Source organism: Colias philodice, chromosome 5 (assembly GCF_061535455.1).
Source record: "Colias philodice isolate Cphi_HAF_F1 chromosome 5, ilColPhil1 Martin Lab GWU primary, whole genome shotgun sequence".
Lineage (NCBI taxonomy): Eukaryota > Metazoa > Arthropoda > Insecta > Lepidoptera > Pieridae > Colias > Colias philodice.
The window spans coordinates 263,056-283,610 of NC_143090.1; the positions used below are offsets into that span (position 1 = coordinate 263,056).

The 20,555-nt window shown below is 32.7% G+C and overlaps 1 protein-coding gene across 1 annotated transcript; it reads left to right on the forward strand.

Moving 5' to 3' along the window:
- The first annotated feature begins 703 nt into the window (after nucleotides 1-703).
- Nucleotides 704-19,795, forward strand: ChT (choline transporter). Its single transcript, XM_089695344.1, has 10 exons — nucleotides 704-1,044; nucleotides 1,845-2,035; nucleotides 3,276-3,383; nucleotides 6,294-6,449; nucleotides 9,163-9,461; nucleotides 9,652-9,781; nucleotides 9,927-10,125; nucleotides 10,321-10,455; nucleotides 15,974-16,246; nucleotides 17,113-19,795. Exons 2-10 carry the CDS (start codon nucleotides 1,870-1,872, stop codon nucleotides 17,429-17,431), a joined length of 1,785 nt encoding a protein of 594 aa, XP_089551470.1. The 5' UTR covers nucleotides 704-1,044; nucleotides 1,845-1,869; the 3' UTR covers nucleotides 17,432-19,795.
- The last annotated feature ends 760 nt before the right edge of the window (nucleotides 19,796-20,555 follow it).

Consider the following 20,555-nt stretch of genomic DNA (forward strand, 5'->3'; position numbering starts at 1 on the left):
TCTTGCTGATGAAAATTTGTATCTTCATTAAGGTTGTATATAATCATTATATAAAACTGTCGTGATTTTTGTTCCATTGTTACGTGTTATAAAATGTGGGTATTTTATAATGGTATTGTTTTTATCGACCTTTCACAAATGAAATATGGATATAATTATGATTGGATTACTAAACTAACGTATAGGTACCATACACCTCTCTTATTTATTATTATTTATTACTATTACTGTAATATTTTATTTTATCTAGATTGTGTAATGAAAAACAAAATAAGTTAAAGCATATTTTATTTTCCTACCTACTGAAACTAAGTAAAGCTTTTGTCACGACGTGAGTAAAATCAAAACCACATTGTAGGTTTGAATAATAAAACAGACAAGGGCTCTACCCTGAAGGGTCTCGGAGCCCTGAATGCTATTTCGATACGTGCCTTTTGACAGCCTCTACGGACTCTCATCAATCAATTTGTCAATGGGAAAGCGAACTCTACCGTTTCGTTACGATTACAACGCCTACTCGTACTTATGTTAGCAAAAGCTCCTTGTGTACCATACATTGCATGTCAGATAACGTGGCGAGTCACTATAGAGCTCTGGATGTGCAGTAATGTATAGTATCCCTAACGACAGTGTCGTAGAGTGGTGTAGAGGGTGTGTGGGTGGTAGAGCATGCGCGGTCGACCGGAGTAGAGACCAATGACGTCAAAGGATCGATCGCGAAGCTCGGCGCAGGTTGGAGCTGTCACAGCAGGCACACCGAGGAGCGCGGGGCGGTTATGTAACGAAACCCTTTGGATGCCTGGAGCCGAGGTTACGCGCGCTCATGTGCGGGCTCAGCTTTAGAACAAGGAATAGCCCATCTCAAAAGACCTCCCTCCGATGGGGCGATAGCTGCCCCCGCGTCTAACCGCTCCGGAGGCACCCGCACGCGAGTGACATAATAGTGTAAATTAGATATAATAATGTACCGTTCTCTTGAATGTTATACGTAAAAGACGTTCGCTGTGTGTGAGGGAGGCGCTACTGCTGGCTTTTTGTATATAAGTAAGTGTTTTATTCATCATTTCTATCTTACACGTAAGGTTAAAGGTCAAGAGCTTAGAAGTAGAGTTTGTGGGCATAATGTCAAGTTATATGAGGAAGTGAGGAACCGAATACATTTTAGTTGACAGTAACGTTCTTCAACCATTAGGTAATCGCCAAATATATAAGAAATAAAAATAGGTGACAGTTACCCTCATTATGTATTAAGTTCATGATGACATTTAAATATAACGTGTGTTAAAACTTAAAAGCTCATATTTGCTCATACCTTCTCTCTATACATTCATTTTAAATGTAAGTAGTACTTATTTAAATGATCAAAGCACGATTTTCATTGAAGATTCGCCGACGGAATGAAACTAATTATTATTATGTAAATCAGAAAACGACACTCAATGTGTAATTGTGCAAAATCGTAATAATAGCTGCGATTGAAATAGGCCAAGTGATGATACAATATTGAATTGTACGAAGTTGTGTGACAATTGATATGTATATTTAGAAATATTTATCTATAATTACCTTATTTTAATAAGCCTTATATTAATGAAAAGTTTTATTAATAATTGTAGATATACTTACATATAGGTACATTAGAACTAGTAGACTTATTCTTCAAAGACTTAAAAATACTATAATTCGTCTATATGCTATCGTTTTAATGTATTTCATAACAGAAAGGAGATTATTTAAGTAAGATTATAACCAAGAAAGGAACTGCTTTCGATAATAAAAAAGCTTTTTGATTACAAAAGAAGCACCATCACCACCATCCTCATGCATATAATTTTCTTGTTCAGATAAGGAGGGGGCAAACAATCCAAGATGATAAACATAGCGGGTGTGATCTCGATCATAATATTCTACGTGCTGATCCTGGCCGTGGGCATATGGGCGGGCCGCAAGAAGCCCGCCGGGGACCAGTCGGAGGAGGAGGTGATGCTGGCGGGCCGCTCCATCGGCCTCTTCGTCGGCATCTTCACTATGACAGGTAAATGTGGACTGTATGTGTTGGTTGGTTTGGTAGAAATTGGATTGAAGATGGCTTCACCACTAAGAGGGTTGGTGTAGATTTATTTAATTCGGGATTGGATTTTGATTGGCACTAAAAATGCAGTGTATATTATTGAAAGATATTGGGTATGTATTTGCAATAAGCATTATACAATTGGATGATTCTTAACTAGCTTAAATAAAATAAAAATAAAAAAAGAGTTTATTTTCTCTTATCAGTTACATAAAATAAGTTTACACATTTTAACATATAAATAAATCTTAAGGTAGAAGCAGAAGAGAAATGTAATTTCTTTAATATGTAACGGGAAAGCTCTTACGTATTATTGGATTATGAAATAAATTAAACTTCCATCGTAAAATCTTTAATTTCTATTACATTTCTACAATTTTGTTATTTCTATAATTAATTTCCATAAATATTTGAGGTCAAGACCAAGGAATATTAAATTACTAAGAAAAATCCAATTTTCTTCATTTTCCCTGTTCAAATCGCAACCCCGTTTGAGTTCACAACCGCAAGTAATTGTTGTGGTCGGCCATTCATGTCGGAATTGTTTTATTCAAATACAGATGGACAAAAGCTTTTCAATTATATTCCATTGTAATAACACTGAGTATTTTCTTTTGTTTCTTAACTGAGTTAATTGTTATAACACGTGAGACGTCGGTTTACTAAATTATAAAATGTTTAGTTAATCACGTTTTAATTTTTTATACCTTCTTCCTGAAGTGTATAAGTTCATTATCATTCTAATAAAATAGTGAGTTTATATTTACAAAGGTCCTATCCCATTTCCTGTAGAGACACGTTAATAAACACGGGCAAAATACATATATTTAGACAACGTAAAAAGTAAAAGTTAGTTGCGTATTAAAAATGGCTGTGGCCATTATTTATTACAATAGAATATAGATGAATGGTTTCTAGAGTCCGAGACTCCCAGCGTCGACAGAGAAAGACTGAAGACAGAAGTATACTTTGTACCAACAAATTAGGAGAGTTATCGTGATGTCTAATAGCAGTATACAGTAGGTATGTATATTATTTTTCAGTGTGGGAAAAAAGAAGAAAAGAAAATGCATTTATTAAAGCTGTCATTTTGCCACATTCATTTTGGGAATTATATAGTATACTGTTATCAGATATAATGGTACAGGGGTTTATACACATAACTAACATTCCTCTAGTAGTTAGTACCAAAGTTTTGTTGCAGCCACGTGGGTGGGCGGCGGCTACATCAACGGCACGGCTGAGGCGATATACACCTCGGGCCTGGTGTGGTGTCAGGCACCGTTTGGTTATGCGCTCTCTTTGGTGTTCGGTAAGTTATATTTTATATTTAGTATGACCTTATTTGTTAACATTTCTATGTATCGTTTGGTTTTGATGATGGTTTGTGAATGGAAAGGAGGGCTTTCTACAATCACTGTTAGAGATGTAAAAAATTCTATCAATGTATTATTCAGTATGTGCGTTTATTGAATCATGATTACCCTTTAATAATTTTATTACCAAAATATCATAGGAACAGAATCGATGTTTAATAAAATTGAGATGAAGATTATCAAAAACATAAAAGTAAAGAAAAGCAATAAACTGAATTTTAATGGGTATAAAATGTCGTTTAAGTCTTTGGAAATGTAATTCCGAAGTTATAAGACAATTTGAAGTAAGAAAACGAAAAATGATTACGATTTACCCCGCCCCAGCTCTACATTACAGTTCAATATAATTATTAGGAAGAGCTTGTATATTTTGAAATAAAACTGAGTCAAAAATTTGGTATCGTATCATTGATTAATGAATATTGTGTTTTATGTACTCATTAACGTTATCAATTTCATCTTTCAGCTATGATTTTAGTATGAAAATTATACTATTAGACTAGAGTAGATAATTTTTGAAACAAAAAAAAATCGCAGTCGGATGAAACCCATTAGAAAAGAAGGGGAATATGATAAAAATGTAAGGAAAAATAAATTACGGTCAATCCGAGTTCGGGAAGCGGGAGGGGGGAGCTTTTAAGAGAAAAAAATGGTTTCTCTCGATTTCCGACAAAACTACAAGTCCTATAGAAAAAAGTTCAATGGCAAAGTTGTAGGTAATTAAAAGTTCTACAACTTTTGTATTCACAATTTTTTCACATAACCTCAAAATTTAGGTGAAAAATTCAAAAAACCAAGTTTTTGGTCTTTTATTTTTATCTACTTCAAAATTTATTTTTTTTCTACGAAATTTGGTGGAAACTTATTTTATTATGTCCCAAATACACTGTAATTTATTTGATTAAAAATATTTATTTTTTCGTCTTATTTTGAATTAATACCAAAAAAACAACCTAATTTTCAATCGAAAAGTCACCCGTCAAAATATCAGCTTTTTTCAAAAACTTGGAGTGTCTTATATTCATTGAAATCTCTACTTTCATATGGTGTAAAAAAAATAAACACCACCATAGTAAATATTCTCAGGAAATGCATACAAACAGTGTGAAAATTAGCTTTTACTAAATCAGACACACTTCTCGAAATACCTGAAATGTTTTTATCGACATCATTTTGCTTTTGAATATGCTGTAAAATATTAAACTTAGAACAGATAATTATTTTTCTTTTGAAATATTACCAAAAAGCCGATACAAGAGAAGATATAGAGTTCAAGAAGTGTGCCTGATTTAGTAAAAGCTCATTATCACACTGTTTGTATGCATTTCCTGAGAACATTTACTATAGTGGTGTTTATTTTTTTTACACCATATGAAAGTAGAGATTTCAATGAATAAAAGGCACCCCAAGTTTTTGAAAAAAGCTGATATTTTGACGGGTGACTTTTCGATTGAAAATTAGGTTGTTTTTTTGGTATTAATTCAAAATAAGGCGGAAAAATAAATATTTTCAATCAAATAAATTACAGTGTATTTGGGACATAATAAAGTAAGTTTCCACCAAATTTCGTAGAAAAAAAAATAAATTTTGAAGTAGATAAAAATAAAAGACCAAAAACTTGGTTTTTTGAATTTTTCACCTAAATTTTGAGGTTATGTGAAAAAATTGTGAATACAAAAGTTGTAGAACTTTTAATTACCTACAACTTTGCCATTGAACTTTTTTCTATAGGACTTGTTGTTTTGTCGGAAATCGAGAGAAACCATTTTTTTCTCTTAAAAGCTCCCCCCTCCCGCTTCCCGAACTCGGATTGACCGTAATTTATTTTTCCTTACATTTTTATCATATTCCCCTCCTTTTCTAATGGGTTTCATCCGACTGCGATTTTTTTTATCTTTTCATTATTTTTAAAGGCTTCTACCCCAGTCTATATTGATATTTTATATTTGAATATTTGAATGTCTTGTGAAAAGCCACACAACTATGCACCAAAACTACAACACCCTCATCGTTTGCCCTTTATCTTGTTAAATTTGTGTCTAGATATATTTTTATAAGTAGTTTGGTCACGTGGCCATAGTGGAGAGCCCTTCGCACGTTCTGGGTTAACGAGGCGGGACGAGGGCCTCTTGTGAAATTATTAATTTCGTTGTTACCTTATATATGACGCTAATTCTTTAATTATTTTGCATTGTCAAGATCTCCGCCTTTGTGTTGTACTTGTGTGTTTAATTAGTTCGAAAATATGGGCACGGAATATTCATTATGACTTCAGTAGATATTGAACATGTTACATGAGTTTAATTAATCAAATACGTGATAAAACTTCAGTATTGTAACAATTGGGAGTCATTAAGATCTTTTTAGAAGAATTTTCATTAAGCAGCATTTTCATATTACATATTCCTTTTTCACAATTAGGTATTAGCTTTCACTTTATTATTGATAAAGTATAGGTAAGGCGAGGTATTCTGGGCTTCCGTAAATCTTTGTAGCATACGGATTTGCATAATTATTACCTACTCTAATTTTAAATTATGCGGGTTTGCTAATTTTCATACGTATCTGAATAACTTGAAAGATTGGAACATGTTTTAATTGGTTGATGATGATTACGTTAGCTAAATCGAAACTTTATTTTCTCAAATCGCGTCTATTTTTGTATTGATTTGAACAAATACATTTTTGTTAAAATAAAAATGAAAAGCTCACGTAGTTTTGAATATTTATTTGACTGTATCCATCTTCAGCTCATGATGTCCATCCCTTCGAAATAGTTTTTATTCTTCAAAGTCAGTTAACCCAGTCTTAAACTACGATGACCAATCTAAGATATAAATTGTTAGGTGGTATATTCTTCGCGAACCCGATGCGCAAGCAGGGCTACGTGACTATGCTGGACCCGCTGCAGGACTCGTTCGGCAGCCGCATGGGCGGGCTGCTGTTCCTGCCCGCGCTGTGCGGGGAGGTCTTCTGGGCGGCCGGCATCTTGGCTGCGCTTGGTGAGTGAAGTATAATATTTACTAGCTGTGCTTCGCGGTTTCACCCTATAGCCTTCCTCGATAAATGGGCTATCTAACACCGAAATAATTTTTCATATCGGACCATTAGCTCCTAAGATTAGCGCATTCAAACAAACAAATAAACTCTTCAGCTTTATAAAATTAGTATAGATTAGCAACTCTGTTATTCAAATATCACAGATATGATTGCTCTATCTTCAAATCGGCGGCGTGTACCTATCTGAGAAAACAGTACCTTTAATAACAAGGGTGCATGATAAAATGATAATATACTACGTATAACTTATCTTGGAAGTATGATTTGATTCCGTTCAAATATAATATGTATTTCTTATAGTTAGTTGTGATTAAATAACTTTACTACATTGGTATGTTTCAAATCCTTTCTCATTAAAAAATATTTAAAAAGTGGAAAGGGAAAGTAAATAACGCAAAATTGATAAAATTAATATATGAGTAAACTTTGCATCAAAAACGAATAACGCTACGAGGAGAACATTCTGATATCTAAAACGTTCCTACAGATTATTTTTTACAAACATGAATAAATCGTAGCGCTATTATTTTTTTATAAGTGATAAAATAATAATTTAAGCTAATATTCCACTCACTCATAAATATAATAAGATATAATCCTGCTAAAATTCATCGGATGAAATTGCTAAATGTCTTAATCCGGGTCTGGGCGAGATATACATAATAAAAGCATTAACATAGTAAAAGAGAGTCGCTGTGAGAGTGGTCTGTTGATCAAATATTCAGAAGACTTAGTCTGCTTCTATTTCTACGTAAAATGTACGAAATAATCGTATGTTACTAAACTGTTACTAAACGGACGATTAATGGCTATATTCCATGACATACAAATATGAGTGCTACGTCGTAGCAGTATTTTTATTGTTAGCTTTGTAATGCCTTTGAAATAATATCTCGTCATTAAATAGTGACTAATTACATTGTTATAGTTTTGGTATTGAGTTATGAATGGAATGTTTGTAAATGAATCAATTATATATTTAAAATCCGGCGGTTTAATTGGAAGGACGCATTTTTTCGGGTATTGCACAAGAAACTTTAAAACATAAACTTTACGGTGTTAAAATAGCAAATTACATCATATTCGTAATTTGATGAAAAAGTAGCTTTCCTTCCTAATTTATAATAAACCATAGGTGATTCAGTAAACTGGTAAAACATCTTAATTTTCTTACAAAACAGATGAAATAAAATTGCCATAATATATTCTACAGCGGTTGAACGTTCCTAATGACTTATGCAATATATCCGCGAATACAAATTGGTGCACGTAGAGATTCCTCAGTGAAACAATTCTATTTCGGTCAAATGTCAAGGACACTTCGGAAGTTCTGTGAAATCCTTTCTAACAAAGCAAAGCATTGAAATGCGCCTGGAATTATTTATAAAGCAAAATTGGCGACTAAAGGCCAGCTTTGTGATCTCAAACGGGATCTGTATTTGAAATACATAAATACATAAATGTATTTGTGGACAGATTGGAGTGGCCAATTATTATGAATACAAACAAGTAAACGATTTTTCACAAGATTTTTTTAATGAACTGCGTATATTGGAAGACAAAGCGTTTTAAACTGTACAAATTGTATTTTTTTGATTAGTTGATGTTTATAATGCGTACTAACGTAATAATATTTTAAATTATGTACTTTATGAGGATTGCATAAATAACTACGTCCGTCTATTTAAACAATCGGATAAATTTTAATAGAGTATAGGCAGATAGAAGATATTATAAGTAGAAACTAATGCCTTTCCTTTAAAATGGACGAAGTCGGGTGTCAGCTAGTTTCATATATATATATATATATATATAGGTAAGCTAACTATAACCACTATAACTTCATCGTGTGGTTTGACGCAGTCTGTGATGTGAGCGGTTGCAAAATATTGATTTTATGTTTGAAAGCATCTCTTTGTATTCACTTGAGTTAGCTTGTGAGCTCTCAGCTAGATTCTCATTCCAACAGATTTCTAATGCGATGTTGTAGCTCGTTAATTTGCCTGTTTGAACGACGTGTACTATTTGTTTAGTCACGGGTAAATGCTAATGAGCTATGATGTTTTTATAATTATAGAAGTGAACATTTTTATGGATAATGAGCAGATTTACTTAAATAAATGAATATTAATATAATTATACTTTAAAATATGAGATATATTAATCCAGTTTATCTTTTACGTTTATGTTTTATATTCATGTTACTTAAAATAATAATATTTAAGAATATTAAACTTAAATAAAACTTTTTCATTATAAATATATGACAAAGAAATACGATGTTCTTCGTCAAAGAAAATAGAAAATATTTATTTCAAGTTCTTTGTACAGAATAATTATTTGTTTATGATATTTTTGTGATTATTTAAAATTCTCTTTGATTTTCGACATTGAATCGTTTTCTTTGCTTATTATAAAGAGGAATAAATATTGAATGATATTCTATTATTACATTAAACTCAAGGAAAACTCTCATTATCTCAAACGAAATTGCGTCTGATAAAATACATAACTCTCAACAATATATTTCGTTTATGTCTGTTTTATTACTTTTATCCACTTTAGTATTTTGTGTTTATAATATTGTATTCACGTAAATCTCATAAACGCTTATCAGAACCACCAAATTAGGGTAAATTATCATTAATTTTGTAGGTGCCACCCTGGTCGTTATCATTGACATGGACCACAAGACATCCGTGATATTCAGTGCCTGTGTGGCCGTGTTCTACACCCTCTTTGGAGGGTTGTACTCCGTGGCTTACACTGACGTCATCCAGCTGTTCTGCATCTTCATTGGGCTGTGGATGTGCATCCCGTTCGCGTGGGCCAGCCCGCATGTGAAGCCCCTCAGTTCCATGGAAGTGGACTGGATTGGCAGAGTCGATCCTGATTATTACTGGTTCTACGTGGATTATGGCTTGCTGCTGATCTTTGGAGGGATTCCTTGGCAGGTAAGGATGTTCTTGTTTATGAATATAGGTTTATTTATTATGTATATTTTTATTAAATAGATGTTAGAACCTACCCTGTGTGTTTTTTGACTTGATAGATAGCGTTACAATTGTAGTCTATTATATGTGTATCAATGTATTTTTTTTAAATATAGAATACATATTTTTCTTATAATAACGTATTGCATAGGTATATTTCCAACGCGTGCTGAGCAGCAAGACAGCGGGACGCGCCCAGGTGCTTTCCTACGTGGCGGCTATCGGCTGCATCATCATGGCCATCCCGCCAGTGCTCATTGGAGCTATTGCTAAGGGAACTGGTAAGTTATATCTCCACTTTTTTGAAGAATTTCTCTTGGCTCCTTTTCTTGAATCCTGAAAAATTTATCCCTAAGAAAATTGAGTCATTTGTTAATTAATGCTATGTAAAATTGGTGAAGATTATCTAGCCTTTTTGTTATTTAGCATGGAACGAAACGGATTTCCACGGCGACCTGACTCCAGAAGGCGACCTCACCTCGGACCAAACATCAATGATCTTACCATTGGTACTCCAGCACTTAACGCCGAGTTTTGTGTCCTTCTTCGGGCTTGGTGCCATTTCAGCAGCTGTGATGTCTTCAGCTGACTCTAGCGTGCTCAGTGCATCGTCTATGTTCGCCAGGTTTGTAAAGAACAATATTAAGTCATGTTTTTGATTGGTACGTTAAGCTGCGTAATCATCTATAAAGATTGTACATATTGCGTGATTATTAAAATGATCATAAACAAAAACCATAAAGCTTCATCGTTTTTAAAACTGCATAAATAACGAGAGCGCTTTAAAAGATACATCTCTACACATTCTTTTTCGCAACAGGAACGTATACAAGCTGATCTTCAGACAGAACGCTTCAGAGATGGAGATCATCTGGGTGATGCGCGTCTCCATCCTGGTGGTGGGCGTGCTGTCCACCATCATGGCGCTCACCATACCTTCCATCTATGGTCTATGGTGAGTCTAGTGCTTTTTTCTTGTTGAATACACCGTGCCTAGCAGCAGTAGTCAGTACCCTATAATGTGGGAGAAGAAATGGGTGCTTATACATTTTTACGTGTTTTCAGCGTGTTATTTGGAGCGGTTTATGCTGCTTTCGTCAAGTTTATTTCTTTCATTTATACTTTTTATGTATCAAACTATTATGTATTTTGCAACATTAAGCTTTGCAATATCGTCGTGATATATGTAGTTGGTTATGTTTAAGATTGACTAATCAAAATTAAATCAGCGGATGTTCATGCGAAAATTGCACGAAGTGTATATCACGTGAGACAATCTCCAAATAATTGTAGCACGTTCATCACAGTAGGTGGCTGAGTGTGGTCACAAAATGGGTTTATGGTCGATTGTGATCGTGACGGCTCCATTAGCTTTCGTAACGGAGACGTGCCGGGCGCGGCAATGGATACCTTCACATTTGTGGCCCGTAAGAGCCTTTTATGTTTCTCGCACGCAGAGATTACGAATTTAATGAGCTTTAATGATTTTCCAGTTGTATATGTATTTATTTTTTAATGATTTGGGGACAATTTTGACATCGATTGCAAAGCACAGTACAGTTGAAGCTATCATTCTCTCTTGTTTATTCATTTGATAATAATATGATTATTTCATTGAATATATTATGAATGAAGTAATGAAGTATGTCGTGTGCGATACAATTATAAATGTTGAACGACAAATGATTTAATTACATACGACTGTTAAGTGTACAAATAGTTCATTAGTGTTTTAATTTGTGACACGCTATTGTAATAGCTTTGTGGATATTTATTATTTACCATTTGAATAATTGCAACTTTTAGCAAAACTTTTCAGATTTTTTGTGGAAGTAATAAATTAACATCACTGAAGAAAATCTGATTCTACTAGTAAGGAGGTGAAGAAAATTGTTGCTATTATGATTTCGATTTTCGAGTAACGAAAATATTTTTATTATTTTCAATATTTCGTAATATTTGTACCTAACTATATCTGAACTTACAAGATATATACATATCCAATTCACACGGTCTATGATTTCTGTGGTAGAGCATAATATGTAGTAAGTAGTTGTAGGTAGTATTATCTAAATATAACGATTAATCTGTAATCCCGTTATACACGGGGAATAGAGAATGAATCTGAATCCCGTCTTTGAGGGGTTGGAAGCCCTAGTTATCAAGGATATAATATTATGGCAAATTATCCTTATTATAGATTTTTAGTTTCTAATCCCAGTAATGAAAATATGTATGTTACACAATAATATGTAATTCCAACATCGTTTTAATTAAGCTTATAAGCATAATATAACCGAAGTAAAAAAATTGAAGAGTATTAAAAGCTAGAAAAACGTGTTGATAAATTATAATTAAAATAAACTCAAGTCACAAAGATGACGTATAACTTTTAAATGAGTACCTATTAGGGCTTTTATAAGCCAAAAATAATTAATTGTCAACCCTAGATGATCACGATAGTCATCCAATTATTGGATTGCGTCACCAACGCGTCCTCCCGTCGCACGACGTGTCACATCGCACACCGAATGTCGCAGATTACGGTCTAGATGCATTGATGACCTGGATTCTATTCATTGCAGTGTTATGTTCGATCTAATTGTTGATTGTTGTTATTCATTATTATCAATAATTGTATTTAATTTTACTATTGAAATATCGTATTCAGATCTTTCGTGTCGTTTTAAATAAGGAATAGATTTAAAAGGGGTAGTATTTAAACGAGTGACTGTAAATTAAAGTTTTAGATAACAAAAATAATAAATTGGGGTAACTGAATTACTAAGTGAGCGACTGACTGCGAGCGATGAAAAATTAATAGATCAGCAACTAACAAACATTCATTTGCGATACATAAAATACAAAATGAGCAGCTTCATAATATTTGAGCGACCTAATATTAATTGTTTGAATGATAAAATTACGTCTTGTATTATATTCATTATTTGGCATATGATTTATTTATACTGAGTGGCATTTTATCTTAATCGAGGTATTTCGAATAGAAAAATCACTTTGAAAAATACTATAATGGACAGAGTAGTTACTATCAGTTCAATTTGTTTTTGAAAGTTTTATCAAATAACTATTTGAACAATTTATTTTAGTGTTTTTAGTCGCTCTAGATGAGCGTAATTTAGTCGCTCACTTAGTAATCTATTCGCTCAATTAGTAATTTAGTCGCTCATATAGTAATGTAATCACACAGTTAGAATTCTAATATATCAAATGGATTAATCACAATCCTCCTTTAGTACGCTCAATCTGTATTTTATTATCAACTAATTTTCGTTGCTTGTTTAGTTCATTTGTCGATTACTCAATTTCATACCGCTCAAGTTATTAAATCAGTATCTCATAATCAATCGCTCACTTTATTTTCAGTCGCTCTTTTTATTATTCCCCATTTAAAAGTATATAAATTAGCAAAAAGCTGAAATAATCTTAAATTGTTATGTTAATTATATTATCTACTAGAGTAGGATAAAGTGATTTCTTAACGAACAATCTCACACATCGTTGAGAGATTGAATTTATATTACAGAAGCGAGGTTTGAACAGCAATATAGGTATTAAAAGTCGATAAATTCTCTATAATATGTTAACACAAAAGAAAACTTCATATTTGGCATTCCAAATATAAAAATATTCAAATGAACACAGATAGGTTTTCTTTATGCTCCTTGTGTAAACAATAGCAATTACATGTGTGAAATATTAAAATATAATTCCCGAGTCAGTTACCGCGCTGCCCGCTCGCGGCTGATTGAAATCTAAGCCTTGTCTCGTGTATATTATAATAATTATTGTACACTTGCTATGTATTTTGTGATACACGTGAGAATGATTGCAGTTAGATTATCTTATTATTCGGAATACGTAATTAGAAACATGTATAACGTTTACATAGTGGAACGGCGATTTAACGATTGACGGATATCGGCTCTATCATCTCTACTTTTAGAAATAAATAAATAAAGCTAGTACATGTATGTAACGTATGAAATATGGATATTGGATATAATACAATATCTTTATAAAAAGTAATGAAATGTAATTTTTATTTACAGGAATTACAACAAAATGAAGTGGGATTACAGTTTTTTAAGGCATCTAAAAATTGCAATACTAACTTTATAAGTATTGTGATAGTTTGGTTTTGAAAATACATGTGTTTTTATTATTGAATCAGAGCATTTATACTACATAAATATAAAGAAGAAATAATATATTACTGCTACATTTAATTTTATCAAAAGTCCCATGGATATATTGCACGATTATACGACTGGCCAAAGATTTATGTGTTACGAGATAATGTCACAAACATGCGATGTGCTCTAATTATATTGGTTTGCGGTTAAATGTCACCCGTTACCTTCAAATAAATACGAAGGGATTTGGAACGCAATTTGTCTTCATTTTGTGATTTATAATAATCCTCACTAATATTGTGTTAATATGGAGACGATGATGGTAACGATATGGAGTTATTGAACAGTGTAGGTAATAAATAAACATGAAACAAATATTTTTCTGCTTAACACATTCATGTAACGATCAAAGTATAAAACGCTGTAGCAGTTTATAGTCCCTAAAAGATTTTCATTCAGTAGGCTCGCGTAAATTCTTCCGATAGATTATTTTTAATCATGCATAAACGCAACCAATGTAAACGGACGTTTAAAAAAAGCTCTTGCTTTTCCCGTAAATATTTTATTAGGTACCCATACTCGAATTACTACCACTTTTCTGTGTTTTATAATGTAGCAAATAGAAATATAGGGAAGTTATGCTTATTCGATCATCAGCTCATAATCCAAACAACGCTTCCTGCAAATGTATAATATGTAGATACTTCTAATGACCTATAGGCTTTTTTGTAGTCATTTATGCAAATGTTATTTCACTGTGATATAATATGATTGCGAATTATTATGTGGTTAAACTCTTATATTCAATATTATATTCTACATATGTCATATACTTATTTCGTGAAGAAAGAGTTCGCAAGTGTGGACTGCTATTACATAATATCTTTACATACTTTTTACAATTTTCTCCTTAGTACAGACATTATTGATTATAATTAAAGACAATATTCATCGTACTGGACGTATATTTATCAAGAAATGCTTTTTCAAATACTCCGTCTTCTTTCTTAGAGTAAATGAACTACGTTTTTTAAATGTGCTGTAGTCTCCTTTTTGTAATACTGAGCCTAAACTGGTACGACATACGATAATTGAAATATTTACTTCGCTATAACAGACATGTATTTAATACACTTAATAGAAGGGTTGTTGGCGTCAATTACCACAAAATCACGTTTATTTAATAAAACTGATAACCCAATTAACGTCCCTTCAGTTTTGAACTAAATCACGATTCAATTTTAATAGAATACGTGATCGCTTTTGAAGTATATAATATGAAGTTATTATACAACGTCTAGTTTACCTAACAGAAATAACACAAACCCGCTCGTGCATTATTATTTCATTATATGTACAGTAACAAACGAGAACAAAGAGGATTTTGAATTTGATGATTAAAATTCAATTAAACTGCAACAGAGATGTGTTTCAATTTCAGCGATTATTCTCGGGTTTTAGAAACGATAAAATAATTATGTTGAACTTTGAAGAGGATACTAGATTAAATTTTTATGTTATTTCTCAGTAAAAGTATGCATCTGGTTCATCACCACGTTGTTTGAATTTGCTTGTGCTATGTTTTTTGAACTATGTAGGTACAAAAGTCTTTAAACATTCGCAAAGTAGAAAAATGGAAACAGTTTCAGAGTATACACATTTAATCGTTCTTCAAATATAATTATATCTACATTGAAATTGAAGAATTATGATATCTTAACTTTTTTATTAATATAAAAATTACGACAGCTCTACATCGATTAATAGAAATATCTTCTTATTTATACACAGAGGAAAATCTTTGTATCATGTATGAACTTAAATTTGATATAATTAGTGTTAAGACTCTCTATATCTTGAAGGCATATGATTTATAGATTAATCTTAGTATTACATTGACCTATACGTTATGATACAGACATTTAACTCTGTTGTAACTAATCTATTACTCGGAATTACAGCAAAAACTTTAATATCTACAAGAAATCAGCTAAGCGATGACACTGGCTGTAACATTGTAACACTTTGAGTAAAAACCGGGGCTGAGGTCTAATAGACGCTGTAATGATACTAAATCGACCAGTTTTACGAAATCCTTTATCATTTGTTCGTAATCCTATATTTAACATAATTTTGTTGTTAGGTACTCTCAAATTGATGTCACTAATTTCACATGTTACGATTTAACGGCTTAAAACAAATTTATCGCACGTTACCGTTGTTACATTGTATTGTTACATATATATTAAAGTTCAAACCTGAATAATTGTCCTAACACATCTTCGGGAAAATATTTGCATCATCCTTTCTGTCCAGGTCAATGTGTTCAGACCTGGTGTACGTGATCCTATTCCCGCAACTGCTGATGGTTGTGCACTTCAAGAAGTACTGCAATACTTACGGGTCGCTGGCGGCCTACATCGTGGCGCTGTTTGTGAGGCTCTCCGGGGGGGAGAAGCTGCTGGGGCTCCCCCCACTGATACACTACCCAGGGTGGGACGCAGAGAACGAGGTGCAGCTGTTCCCGTTCAGGACGCTGGCGATGTCGCTGTCGCTTTTCACCCTGGCGTTTATATCCTGGCTATCCGTGTGAGTATTTTAATTTTTGGTTCAAAATTGGGGGAAGGTGGGAATAGGTATTGATAATTGTGATTACAGAAATGCTGGCAACGTGTGTTTGTATATTGATAATAGAATAGTATTTTTCTAAATGGTTATAAGGTAATTAGGTTTTCAGTTGTTGGTGTGGACGTGAAAGATTAAATTACAGGTATGGGCGGTTTTCCAGAATAATGTGGAATTGTGAGGTGATAGAGACATACGAATTAATTTGTGACTGAATCAGAAACATCTGTTAATGCAAAACTTTACACTAAAGTGCATTATTTCTAATTTAAAAGAAGTACGTGAGAATAAAACAGCACTTAGAGAACTATGCAAGTACACCTGCACTTCATATTTCTCTTTGTAGAGCCAACCATTTAAAATACCTTTTCCAGTTTTTCCTTCTGTTTATTACAGCATTTTTATTTGAGTTCAGTTCATTAAGGCTTATAAATCTTGGAAACGCAGAAAACTGAAGAAATATTGGAAGAACAAATATCCTCGCTCAATTAATTATACGAAAGAGAAATGTTTAACTTTCAGTCCTTTGAGAGTATAGAAGGCGGACTTAGTTTATTTTCTTGTTATTAAATTTCTCCGAAGCTTTCAGAGTTGGTTTATATTCGAGAGTTATTTCTGTGATTTGATTTAAATATTTGTTATTTGATTTAAGTAGAAGTAAAATCGAAATTAATTAAATGGTGTCGTAAAATTAATAAGTTATGTTTTGCCTGCATACTTTCAACATTATAATAACTTGCGATATTATGATCTGTCAAAGCTTTCGACGAGATTTGTCTATGCTAATATGTGGTTGATCGTTGTCGTGCCTAAATAACCACACCTTCTAGGTTCCTCTTCAACTCTGGCTACCTGAGCCCCGAGTCAGACTACTTCAACTGTGTTGTAAACATTCCTGAAGACATCCGCCGCGTGGACGAGCCCTCTGAGGCAGGAGAACAGATGTCCGTGCTGGGTGGTGTACCAGGCCGGCTGTACGGCGCCGCGTCCACGCTAGTAGGTCCCGACGAGAAGTCCGGCCGCATCAACCCCGCGCTGGAGACTGACGACGACGACCTCGACGACCCCAACGACGGCCCCACCCCCCTCTTCGGCAACAGCAGCGCCCCCCCGCCCGTGCAGCCGTTCGGCAAACAGACCGCCTTCTGAGACAACTGATGTACGTGAGTGTTTTCGATGGTTTTACGTAGTGACTGCACATGAATTAGAAATGATTTTCTATAAGCTGTTTTTGATAAACATCTAGAGAATTTGTACACGAGTCGTGTCGTATGCGTGTGACATAGTACATAGCGTAGATCTGACCTTTTGTAGGTTTTAGAGCATCAGGGAAATTCGTGCCGGCAAGCTTGTATTTAATGGCCAAATTCCTAAAATATACGGGGTGGCGACATACGATGCGACGCGTGTGTAAATGGCCTAAGTATGCTCAATGACGGACATCTTCCGAAGCACACTTGAATGCCAATATATTTTTATCCGAAGCGACAGAGCTGACTTAGCCCAGCAATACTCGTAGTGTAAATTATTCTGAATTTAAGAGAATTTATTTTGTAGTCGGACTAAATGTTAAATGGAGTGATAAAGTAACGCATACATATCATGTTGTGAATCGATGTTAGATTTATATAACTTATATATTATCTATTATATTGATCCTTATTTACGTCAATTATAATAAGTGCGAGCACACAGAAGTGCGGAAACGTGTGTTATATAACGAATTTGAAGTATTCCGCTACATACATATCGCTTATAAAATATATCTGCTAATGTTGTATTTAGTTGATAGTTTAGAGTTTCATATTTTTACGATACATTTAAACGAGATTATATTTCATAAGTAAAGCGCAAAAATACATAATATCATGAAAGTTTATTCTGTAAATTAAAGTGTTTAGAGTTTTAGTATTTTTACACAGATTAATGATTATATTTGATATATATTGTGATGCTAAACGAATTTTCGCACAGCTTTTTAGCGAAACAAGGTTTTGTAGACAGTCATCGATCTTTGTATTCTTTTAGAAAGAGAATCTTAAGAAGGCTAAATTTATATTACTGTTAATCAAGGAATAAAAAATATTCTATCAGAAATGTGAACAAACAAACAAAATATTGAAAATTATGAACGATCAATGGCTGTCTCTAAAATTGATTATTATATTGGAGAAATTTAGCTTGAAAGTACAAATTAATTTATTATTTAGTACAAAAAAATGTGTAATTATTTCATGCCATCAATTTTTTGCCAAGCGAAATTTGAAATTGAAGTTTTTTAAATTATGGATAAAAAGAGTTTCCTTATTTTGCTTTCTTTTACAATATTAAGGAAATCTTTAAATATATCAAATTAATATCTTCCAATAAACATAATAACTTGGTCTATTTGTCTTCGCGGATCAATATCTTCATAGACTAGAAGAATTCAGTATTAAATAAAAAAAGTATCCAATTCAACGAAAAATCTTGGTGTCATGAATGGACAAATGTAGTTTTAATTAATATCCGTGTTCAGTGTCCCTTCCCTCCTTGTAATAAACATCAATGTTAACTATGACGCTTTTAATATATTATATGTATTTCAAAAATTGTAAAATCCTATTTATATCAATATTCGATGGTTTTATTGGCTTTTCTAAAGTATATTATATCGTTGATTATATTCTATAGATATAAATATGAATCCTGTAAAGTGGCGATGTATAATTGCTTGTAAAATGAAAGTGTTGAAAGTTTAAGGGTCAAAGTGCCTCTGAAAAGTTAAATTGGCTATGTTTTCGATAAATGTAATCGTTTGATAAAAATGATTTTTAAAATGATAGTAGATCTAAGTCTACATATACATGACGCCAAAAATGGTATTAAACAAAATGATCAGGCAAAGCCTAAGGGCAAAGCATATGACTATGTAATAATTGAAACTTGCGAAAATATGCAGTAACTATCAAAGTTTGATGATTTTTCACAAGAAAGTTGAAGTTGCTTACAAAAGTTTAAAAGCAAGAAACGATAGAAAAATCTAAATTGCAAGATTGTCATACTTATATGTTATCAAAAATGTGATATAAAAGCTTGTGTAATAAATTGAGATGAATGTATGAAGTAAATTATACATTGCTACTTAATGTACATAGATGTGATAGTCGCTATCAGGCGATGAAACGATACATATCAGATTATTAAGGTACCTAATGTGAACCTACGATAGACTTAGCAATGCATATCACTATATTTAAGTGTAGTATGTAATTATTGTTGTTTCGAAGTCGTTCTTACATCTATATGCAGACATGTAACATAATTTAGTTTGTTGAAGTTTGGATTGATTTATATTTAGTTTTAAATAATATTTTATAGATGTTTATCGACTGTTATGATGTCTGTGTGTATGTGTATTTATCGTCGCGCATTTAACGTCTCTGTGTGAGTTGTGATAATTTATTTGAATAAATAATAAAAACTTTGATGTGTTAATTAACTATTGTTTTGTTTTTAAAATCAAAGAAACGTCCTATTGCACGCCTCATAAGCGAAGCGTTGAGGTGGGTACTACTGTCACTTCGCGCAAAACATCTGATTTTTCAAACTTAAAATGTCTTTATGTATCATACATTGCACTTGTAAGATAATACATACACACACATATTAAGAAAAAACACTATTTTTAACGTTCATGATATTTTTGATGTCATTTTTGTTATTTAAACTAGTTAAAAAACAGTTTAAAAAAGTTCTGTCTTGGACGTCCGTGTGTCTGTATGTGCGGATCCTTTTTCTTGTTAACACGATAGCGACCGAAATACTTTACTAATCGAGTCTTTTTTTTTCTCTTACGCTTGAGTATGCTCAGGAATAGAACCCTTTCATTTTTCAGGGTCCGATTCGATGTGGTTTAATTGTTATTAAATAAACAAAAATAATAATTAATAAATATTTATTAAAAAAAAATTATGAGGCGTGCACTTTTGGATTTTCCAAATTATTTATCTTTATGGATATTTATATTTTATTTGTAATTTGTCGTTAAAAAGTTCTATTTCATACTTACCTAACGTCAAATTTTATTCTCCATTATTTCATCAAGATATCAATCTCTCTTTTTTCTGTATATTTATGATGAGAGTATTTACATATCTCAGACACATCACAGAGAGTATTTACTTCAGTGAATAGTTCTATAAGTTAAACCTTTAAAATCAATAAGGAACAACACTTTAATTAGTTAATTATAAGTTAATTTTAATAAGTTGTATTGATGGTGATGATGGTG